At 37.9% G+C, this 11,140-nt stretch overlaps 1 protein-coding gene across 1 annotated transcript; it reads left to right on the forward strand.

Moving 5' to 3' along the window:
* The first annotated feature begins 1,035 nt into the window (after positions 1 to 1,035).
* On the forward strand, positions 1,036 to 10,922 carry RpL30 (ribosomal protein L30). The gene is made up of 4 exons (XM_089232186.1): positions 1,036 to 1,179; positions 4,426 to 4,571; positions 8,299 to 8,429; positions 10,816 to 10,922. Exons 1-4 carry the CDS (start codon positions 1,159 to 1,161, stop codon positions 10,857 to 10,859), a joined length of 342 nt encoding a protein of 113 aa, XP_089088312.1. The 5' UTR covers positions 1,036 to 1,158; the 3' UTR covers positions 10,860 to 10,922.
* The last annotated feature ends 218 nt before the right edge of the window (positions 10,923 to 11,140 follow it).

Genomic DNA, 11,140 nt, shown 5'->3' on the forward strand with positions numbered 1-11,140 from the left:
TTTCCCGAGATAGTCCCGGTATTTTCTGTTTTTTTGGTCGTCCCGACTTTTTGGCAAAAGTGTCCCGGTTTTTCCCGTATTTTACACGAAGCCCACATGAATATTTACTCTTTATTGAAGTCAAAGATTGACATTATTTTTCAACTCATAAATTATTTTATGATAATTACAACTATAAATAAGGACATGAATGTCGCTCTCCACTTGTTAATACAAGATATACAGAAGACTGGATGTTGTGAAGATATTTATTATTTTAGATGTTAATTTTTTAAGGAAGGAAAAAACTCATCTCTGCCTCTACCGGGAGTCGAAGGACCCGGGTTCGACTCCCGGTAGAGGCAGAGATGAGTTTTTTCCTTCCTTAAAAAATTAACATCTAAAATAATAAATATCTTCACAACATCCAGTCTTCTGTATATCTTGTAACTATAAATAAGAATATTAATCTCCCACATTCGTCTTGGTGAACGTTTTTCTTCGTGGAATTCATTTTAATCACTTCAATTTGCAGTAATGGTTCATTTCCCACCATTTTGATTTTTCTGTAATTTCAACAATATTTGGCAACTTTGTTTGGTTTTGGCGTCATTTTTGGCGATAGTTGGCAGTGTCCCGTATTTGGAATCTTAATGTCCCGTATTTCTCTCGAAAAAATATGGTCAGCCTAGTTATATATAGTTTTTTTTAACGGTTTTGTTTTGTATGGCCGGTTTTATTAGTCAGAATAGTGGCGCCGGCTGTTGTGAAAATTGAGATAGTGACGTCCCTAAGGTGCATGTGTAGACTAGTTTGGTCCAAGTCCTTTCCTAGTTTTCGGACCTGATAACCATATAAAGCCAAAATATTCGAACTTGTGCTGCTATCTAGGAAACAACTTACAAACTACAATGTATGACGGAAATGTAATCCCTTTTTTCCCCCCTTTTGCCAAACTATAGTTTGTGTATTGTCTCGTAGATGTCAGCACGCGTTCTAGTATTTCGTTTAGAAATTTTCTTAAGGATCTGGCAACTCTGAGGAGAAGTGGGAAAATAGCGCTTAGTTTTTGTATGATTCCCATTTCTTGGTATTGAAGAAAAATCCGTGTTCGAGAGCGCGATCCGAATATTCGTGGTGATTTTATCTTCACTCGAAGTAGATTCAACAATTTGAAAAATGGTGACGCAAAAGAAACAGGTAACCAACGAGAATCTCTTAATTCTTGATCTCTTAACTCGTGAATTTTTCTTGTTTCGATTGAACATTGGATCACGCTCGTGGCGCCGCCGGAGTTAACGTGGCGTTTAGGGTTAAGTATCGCATGTGCATAATTAAGATCCGTACGTAAAATAACATTAGCGTTACATATTGAGGTATATCAAGAGCATACATGCTTGACGTGTGGCCCGCGGCCTCGAACCTAGTTTTGTGAAAATGTACTAAGCGGAACATTTCTAGATCGCTAGAGTGACCCGTGGTATAGTTTCAGATAACTTAGTTCACCCGAGACATATTTCCAGATCACTCGAGTGATCTGTGGCACATTTCTAGACAACTTAAGTGACGAGGTGCATACATCGCTTACATGGCCAGTGGCACATTTCCAAATTATTTGATTGAGCCGAGGGCACACTTTCAGATTGACTCTCACCACAGACTCGAGAGATCTGTGGCACATTTCTAGACAACTTCAGTGACGAGGTGCATACATTGCCAGTGGCACATTTCCAAATTATTTGATTGAGCCGAGGGCACACTTTCAGATTGACTCTCACCACAGTTTCAGGTCGCTTATGTGTCCAATTGCACATTAACTCTATAATGCCCGGATCGGCCGAGTGGGTTAATGCCCATAACCGCCTCAAGTCGGCCCAGCTACGGGGTATGGGTATGTTTTGGTGGGCTTTTGTCTCCAACGAGGAAGAAGATGAAAGCTCTTGTCAGAGGCGGGACCGGAAATACAACAACGTCCTATCAATGGGATTTTAAAAGCTGATGTACTAGAATGTTCCTTGAGAATGGACCAATGGTACTCAATGCATTTTACAAAGAGATAATACTGTGAGGAAAGGGGTGTTTTCAGTATATATATATAGATAGACAAATTATCTCCCGAAAATCCATTGAAATGAAAGGGTGAACGTCAATGCAAAGGGTGGCATGAATAGAAACTCACGGAGAAAGGGTGGGGAGATGTAGAGTGGCCGAAATTTGGACGAGTCCATTTCGAACACAAAAAACTTGGTATTTTCTTGACCCTCCCAGGTTTTCTATCTGGGCGTTAAAGAGTTAACAGTTGATTGCAGTGCCGTTCTACTTTGCATTTCCAAATCACTTGTGACCCTAATAGTAGGGGAAAAAGACTATGGCTTTTCTTTTCCCTTTGAGATAGTACAGTAGAGCCGTGTTTATCCGAACAACTCTGCCAACAAACACATTTTCAGTTTTCATAGTCACTAATGCTTAACAATTGGTATTTTTTACTCTTCCCTCCCAACTCTATAGCTTCGATCTATTGTGAAATAATTCACTTCCAAACAATTGCGTAAGAAGGGGGCAGATCCAGATACGGTGTATGTAGTTATAAATGATTGGCGAGCAAACGAGAGTGTGAATATATAGGAGCAGACAAAGGCGTAACTAGGGAGAAGCAAGCGGGTCTGCTGGAACTGAAGGGGTGCAAATTTCATTTTCCTCTCTTTTAACATTACGAGGGGGTGCCAAAAATGCATGCTTGCCTTCATCTTAAATTCAGTTCTTTTGCTTCATTGAATTAGTTTTGAAATTAGTTTTCCAAACTGGGTCTATTATATTTATGTAGGCTAAAGCATATATAACTTGCTTTCCTCATGCTTTAGTATCATAAACGCCAAGTGGGTTGGTTAGCACCGGAGTGGCATGCTGGTAAGACGCTTGTCATCCACTATGAAAGTTAACGTCAAAGTCCACGGGTTTGGATCCAGCCAAAGAACATTGGAAGCAAGTTCTTAATGTATGACCAGTGAATGGCTCGTTCATTTCCCGTCTAACTCCACTGGTTGGAAATTGCTGTGTTGCGATATGACTGCAGTGTGCGTGGTGAAGTGGGTTGGGTTTTTGCCAACTTTGTCTGAGACCGCTATTAATTTGGTTGCAAATACTAGTCAATTTGCTTACTGTAAAGTGGGTGAAGAGTGCGAAACCTCTGGCCCATGGGTAAAATGCAGCCTGCCATTCGGGTTCGTTTGGCTGAAAGATCTCCTGGTAGAAAATTATCAACACATATAACAAGATAGTTACCCAATATTTTCTTCATAAAAATGTTATTCACAGAAATTATTGAATTCTAGTGAAGTTGTTGGTTGTAGCCAAAAAAATTGTCATAAGCAAGTGAAGTTGCCAATTATTGTTAAAATTGCTGGTGTATTGCAGCTTTATAAGTCATGAAAATAAACTTATTTTTTTATTTCGAAAGTTCAATAATCACCCTGCATACACAATTTTCTGGCTCCATGAGCAATAGAAACACTGCATATCTGACCTGTGGACTGGAAAGGCTGTGCACCCTACAATACTCTCGGAACTTCATGGAGTGGGAACAGATGCAGTATGGTCCGTCATGACTTTGGCGACTTTTTTCTCGCAATAAGTCGCCAAGACCGTCATAATGGCGCTTTGGGTTGCCATATTTTTTAATATCTTTTCAGTTTTTGCTGGGTGATACTAGATGGCGCTGACTTCGCCGAACAGGATTTTTCTTTTGTTCACCGCATTTTTTCAAAAATTCGAAGCAGCCGTTGTTCCATTTCCAGCGCGTCTGTCTCTTGGATTATTATTCCTCCCTTCTGTAGCTCAATTCATTTGGATTATCTGGTCGGGTTGTATCATACCGTTTTATTAATTCGTTCTATTTATTACTTATTCATCCATTGCCATGCCTCCTGTCTTATCGGTTTATTATTTAAAATGGAACAGCTCTAGTATAAGGGACACGTCAAATTGGCGACTTTTTCCGGCGATAAGTTGCCATCGTTGGCGCACTCTGGTTCGGTGTTGTTCTGGAAAATTCTGCCAGGCGGCGTTAGTTGTTGTAGCGCGTCTTTTCAAACAGTTGTACAGCCATTTTGTCGTTTGTGCTTGTTATCGGTTGTGCCGAGTGTTTGGATTACATTTCTGTCGCTGGTCAGGTTGTATTGTTCTCTTCTTTTTTTTTCCTTTATTTAAACAGTGCCCTTATTTTATTTATATCCTGATCGCTTTATTATTTAAACAACGGTCCGGGCTTTATTTAAACCCAGATCGATTTATGGAACAAAATTCTTGGTATGCGAGACATCTGATCAGTTATGAATTATAGCAGTCCCTCTTATCATTTATCAAAGATCTCTTGTAATTGTTGTGGGTTAATTTCGAAAATTTTCTGTTTTAGTGTTTATATCTTTTTTTTTTTTCACTGATCTATAGAAAAAGGCCTTGGAGAGTATCAACTCGAGGTTGGCCCTGGTGATGAAGTCTGGCAAGTACGTCTTGGGCAACAAGCAGACCTTGAAAGCTTTGCGTCAAGGAAAAGCTAAGCTCGTCATTATTGCCAACAACACACCTCCCTTGAAGTAAATTCTTATTTCATTTTTTTGTTACATATTGTAAGAAATATTTTCGATATCTGGGTAACATTCCAGGGCCTACACCAATTAACAGCGTTTATGAAATTTGACTCAAATAGCATTTTCACAGTGAAAAATCAGTATAAGCACCCTTCTCTGGCGCCAAGAAGTGCCAGATGTACTGTAACCCCTGCAAAGAAGGAGAAAGGGAAATAAAAAACTTCTTTTACCAACTCGCCAGTGTTTGCTTTCCCCCATCCTCCACTGCACAACAATTATCCACATTAGAAATACGAATCCTTAGGGCATGTGAAATAATACGAAATGTGCGTTATAAATTTAAATAATCCACACGGAATTCAATGGGAGGTAAACTCGTACTACCAAATTTTTTTATTAAGTCACGAAAATAAGAAATTAAAATAATCAAAATATAAAGAAAAATAAATTCTGCTGGGTTTGAAGCTACAAACAAGTTACTAGGCCTTGGCCTAACAGAAGTTAATTAACACCATCAAGAGTTTTTTTTTTTTTTAAATCTGTGCCTAAATGCGACTGTAAGCAGAATATCCTGCAACAACGTGCGATGGAAGTGAAATGACACATAGTTCAACAATGCATTAGCACAGAAAATGTTTCGTCCAATCGCTAACATAGGTGCATGCGAATATGTAAATAAGACATAGGAGGGAACGTAGTAAAATTGTAACAGCTGTAACCATAGATGTGATTTTGCTTTTGTCATGACTCCTCACTGAATATTAATAAAAAAATTTAATGCCATGATACAATGTATGTTGCAGATATATATATCCGCATATATATGCAGACAAATTAAAAAGTTTCCAACTACTTTATTAGTATTTACACCTGTAGGCCGAACTTAGTTTAGGCTCGGACGTCGCTTTGCCCCTCTGGCCGATAAGTTGTGGCGATGCTGTCTGCAAGAGTGCTAGGTGTTGGTTTCGAATGTCATAAATCTGCCAACACCTTGTTATGTGTGTGCAAATTTTTCTTTGCCTCTCTTCCGCGGTTTGAGAGAGAAGGCTTTGGTTTCTTTCAGAGTCAAGATGTCTTTTTACTGTGTCCGTGTATTCTTGTTTCGTATATATATGTTAACGTACCCGTGTTTCTTCTAATTAATAAACTGGGAACAGATGCAGTATGGTCCGCCACGACTTTGGCGACTTTTTTCTCGCGATAAGTCGCCAAGACCGTCATAATGCTTCTCTGGGTTGCCGTATTTTTTAACACTTTTCCGGTTTCGTTGGGTGATACTAGATGGCGCTGGCTTCAACAAACAGGATTTTTCTTTTGTTCACCGCGTTTTTTCAAAAATTCTAAGCAGCCGTTGTTCCATTCCCAGCGCGTCTCTCTCTCTCCCTCATTATTATTCCTCCCTTCTGTAGCTCTAGTTATTTGGATTATCTACTGCTCAGGTTGTATCATACCATTTTATTATTTCATTGTATTTATTAGTTATTCACCCATTGCCATGCCTTCTGTTTTATCGGTTTATTATTTAAAATGAACCTAAAGAATTTTTCATGCCCGGATCCGTTTACTTAAAGAAAAGGGTCCGGGTTTTAATTTTAATGCATAAATATTTACTTATTCAACATGCCCGGATCCGTTTATTTAAAAAAAAGGGTCCGGGTTTTAGTTTTAATGCATAGAATATTTATTTATTTATTCAACATGCCCAGATCCGTTTATTTAAAAAAAAGGGTCCGGGTTTTAGTTTTAATGCATAGAATATTTATGCCCGGAATTCCTTATGCCCCGATCTTTTTATTATTAAAAAAATGGGCCAGGTGTAATTTTTTTTAACTGATATTTTTCTCTATTTTTATGCTTGGTGGTTTCTATTACGTTTTGCACGCTGATGTTTTTTTTTCGGCGTCCGTAGTGTCTGACGACCTTGGCGACTCTTCGTAGGGCCATCAGACATGTGTGGCGCCAAATAATCGCCAAGTGGCGGACCATACGACAGCTGTTCCATAAACTGTATATTTAACCGTATCTAGAATCGAACAGTCTTAGTGGAGTCAAATCAAATTTAACTATGGATAAATAGCCACTTCAATTTAAATCTCATTACTCATCTCCTGCAACCATAAAGGGTCCTGGACCTGAAAATATCAACTGTTTTCACCATAACTGGAAACATGGAATATTATTTCACTAAGCAGGATATAAAGCCCTAGCAGACAAAAGGAAGGAAGGAAATTTGAAATTTATTACACACACACACACATATTACAACATATAATACAGACGCAATATACAAAAAAAAAACATATATATTACCATTTATATATTAGCCCAAGGGATTACATAATCCGTCCAGGGCATATTGATACTGTAGTATATATTGGGGTTGACAACAGACCAATGGTGTATATAATTAAAATATAATATTGTCCTCACATTACATTCGTAAAGAGAGAAGAAAAAGATGCATGTATATGGGATTAATATTCAATTGTGTTGATTTTGTTTATGAGTAGTTTTCTGAATTTGTGCAGTGATTTTTCCGCCTTTATTTCGTTATTCAATCTATTATATTCTTTAGGTGCTATGTATATGAATTGTTTTTGTATTATGGTTTTGTTTGGTTTAATTATGGCGTATTGAATTCCGTGTTGTCTTGTTTGTCTCTGCTGGTGTTTAATTCTGAACCAATCGGGATTTTTCTGAATAAAGAATAATATTTTGTAGAGATAGAGTTTATTGATGTTAAATCTATAATCATTGTGACAGTCTTGGATTATATTTATTTTTTCAGATATATTATTCACAACTTTTCTCAGAGTGTTTCTTATTATATTTATATTTGAGTCATAATCACCGCCCCATACCGATATACCATATTGTAAAATATAGTATATAACATATAAAAATATAAACACGATATACCAAAGGCAGTATAATCTAGTTGAAGCAAGCAAGCACAGCAAAAATAAACATTTCCGAGGTACCACAGTTGACAACTTTCTGAAAGGGTCTAAAATGGCATGTCACCCGATCTTGGGAATGAAGTCTTTTAGCACTACACCAATAGCTCTTCGGTCAGTTATCCATACTACTTCTCCTATGATGACAGGAGAGCACCACTCCATTTGCTCAGACTGGAGTTAAGACTTTTTGTTCGACCATCCTTTTCAAAAGAAGTATAGGTACTCGTCTTGGCAATGTTACTTCAGATGGAACAGTATTCCTTTATGAGTCCAAGTCTGAGGTCAACTTGAAAGAAGTGTAAATATCCTTGGCTTGTTCACCCATAATGTAAATCTGCGACTTCTACTTTGTTGTTATGGCCTTTCATCGCTGCCACCATGTTGTATTATCACTTTATTTAAATCAAAAAAACACACATAGCATATACATTGTTTGTCATTTCCCCGTCATCCAGACGGCTGTTGCTGGTGATGATTATTACACAATCACTGGGGCTAGGATTTTCATGATGAGAACGCTTCTAGAAAAATGCATTTATGCCCCGAAGAAATACTAAAAATTTCCCTTTTCCTGTAACATTAATTTTAGCAAAACAATGTGAGAATGGGAGGGGGTGTGGATATTGATGCTATTTTTAAAAAATTAGTAGTTGCGTGGAAAACTGAAATTCTTCAGTTTACTAACGTCTGTATGTGTATCACGTGATGCCAGTAGCTGTATAAGATGTTGCTGTAATTGTTCTGATTTATTTTTTTTATTTCGTGTGAAACAGGAAGAGCGAAATTGAATATTATGCTATGTTGGCAAAGACTGGAGTCCACCATTATTCTGGCAACAACATAGAATTGGGAACGGCCTGTGGGAAGTACTTCAGGGTGTGCGCTCTCAGCATAACCGATCCAGGTAAATTTATTATATGAATATCGTGAAATGTATTAATGGTACTGTAGTCTTTTGTGCCTATTTACTTTTCATTTGTCACTTCAAAAAAGTGATGGTGGCAGCTCATACTGTTGGGCTGGAAAGTTTTTCCCATGGGGGGTACAGTTGGATCATCAGTCCAAGTTAGTGTCGAATTACCCTAGTTAGAAAAAAAAAGGTCTGAATCGTGTTCATGGGTACAGGCTGTCCTGTGAATTTAAATGAATTTTTATAAACCAACTAATTGACGCTTCAGGTTGCTGTTTTGTGCGGAAAAAAAAATTTATCAAAACCTTTTTTATATTGGCTGGAAGGGCTCTCCCTGCCGGGGGAATCTCTACATCTCTAGAGTCCAAAAGTTGACAGGTCTGGGTGTGAATTACTACCTTGTGGATAATTTCATTGGTGTGCAAAAATCTAATTGTTTAGTCTCTTTGAGAGATTGCGATGTTCACACTGGGGAAGCTGCTTTATGTCAATGATCATGGTTGCAAAAGCATAACAGAACATCAAGGAGCAGCGAGGTGCAATTTCTTAATTCAGGTTCAGATAGCGATTCAATGAAACATGACTTAGAGCAGGGTGCACAACTTCCGGCCCGCAGGCCAAACGGATTCAATCTCACCTGTGAAATGTGTTCTGGTAGGAAAAGTATGAATTCATATAACATGATAAACACCTAAGTGAACTATACTACAGGAAATCAGGATCCATGTGGGATATCCCAATCATCGTATAAAAGGTTGTCAAACGCAAGTAAAGTTGCCATCTGTATCTAAAAGTCTTGAAAAGATCGCCAATGGTGGGAAATAAAGAGCTACTGCAAGTTACAATGTGCAAACATTTAATTTGACAAAAAAAAAAAATTTACAGTACTCTTTCGATAATCCAAGGTGAATGGGTGGGGGGGGGGGCCTAGGCCTTATTACCAGGGCTAGGCAAACCTGTTTTGCCATGGCAACTGAAAAATTGGTATTGGAGCCTAAAATTTTTTTCTTGTAGTTACTAAATTGCAGGCTGAGAGCAGCACAAAATGCTTGGAATTTATAGCAGCCTATCTGCCAATATGAGCGAGTCGATATGCCATGAAAATGTCAAAACCTGAAAAGTTTTTCTGGCATTCATCCAACCCAGTTGATTACTGAAAACTGTTTATCCAAAAAAAAAAAATTAAATCTGCTTTTGCAGGTGGTCGGGACTTTAACAAGTATGAATATGTAAGTCTCTTTCATCTATTTTGTTTTTAATTCAATAGCCTAGTTCAGTGGTTCTCAAACTTTTCCCACCTGCGGCGTCCTTTAGCTTTATCATTGTTTTTCTGCACTGAACCAGCATAAATTGCTACACCAGATGGTCTTCATCGCATGGCTCCTGAGATACTTGTGGCCCACTGAGCTCAGCTCTTTGATATCATGTGTAGAATAACTTAGTGGCCTGTTGGCATGGCTGAAATATCTGGTGTATGGTCTGTGGTGTATCCGCGGTTGAATGACCCCCCCCCCCCCCCCTTCCCCACATCAACTCTCGCCACTGTCCGAAAAGTCACAATGCACACTTCGAGAACCACTGGCTTAGTTCAAGATTGTACCTGTCAATACCAATGTAACGCTTTATAAGGTAGGCTGACACAGGCTCTCGTATCCCTAGCATTTTGGTATTAATGGTTCTTTTTAAACGTTATAAATTTACTATAGAAGAGCCACTGGAAAATTCTGGAGGGTGATAGATCCACAGAAGACCCCAGCCTAGGGATCAAGACCCTCTTAAAACTAGAATTACATTCATTGAAAAAATCGAACAAAAGAAATACTCTCGAATACCGTTATAACAACCTCCAAGAAGACCAGAGAAATCACTTCGTTATAAAGGAATTCTAAGTTTTTATATTGTTCCCATGGAAACTTATCTGGGGGGGGGGTTAGAAAAAGTGTTTGTTAAACCAAGATTTTCATTATAATGGTATTCGTTAAAACAGGATTCGACTGTATGTAAAGCTCTTTGAGACAGAATTTTAAAAAATTCTACCATATCTCTGATTATTCAGATCCTGGAATTATCGAGACTTTACTGGTTTTGCCTGCCAGTGTCAATTCCATTTTTGTCTATTTTCAGTTAGTGATTAACATGGGGCAGTTTTCAATTCATGGAACAAACTTTAAGAGGTGTTATATAAGATGCCTAAAAAACGTTTTGGTCAGAATGAGCAGTCGAATTGCAATAGCAAAGGTGGTAGAATGTTTTTAAGAGTGCGCAACAGCACTTCATCAAAACTAGATATATTTTCTATAACTGATATATTTTAAGTAACTGAAGTTTTTTTTCTTCTTTCAATCTCTTATGTTAATGGAAAGTCTTCTCTACTTTTCAGGCGATTCAGATATCATCAGGAATATGCCAACTGAGCAGCAGTAGATATGTTCATATTTATAACGGTATAAAGTTGTTTTTTGTAATAAACATTTTCAGACCACACCAGATGTTCTTGTCTCCATATTCTTCCGTCTTTTTCTTATTTTAGTGACATATGTCAGCTCTGATGATAATGAAGTTCTAGTGCACTGGAACCTGTATGAAACATAATGTCAAGAGGCTTAAATAATATTCCATTTTTTTGCCGGTTTTTGTTTTATGAAGATGTACACTCATTAATGTTTTAATCACCAGGGGAGGGGCTAAATTTTAATTCCTGTTCA

The sequence above is a fragment of the Pholcus phalangioides genome, unplaced genomic scaffold, assembly GCF_987345545.1.
Source record: "Pholcus phalangioides strain wild (caught in Gottingen) unplaced genomic scaffold, Ppha-v1.0 ptg000005l_1, whole genome shotgun sequence".
In the NCBI taxonomy this organism is placed as follows: Eukaryota; Metazoa; Arthropoda; class Arachnida; order Araneae; family Pholcidae; genus Pholcus; species Pholcus phalangioides.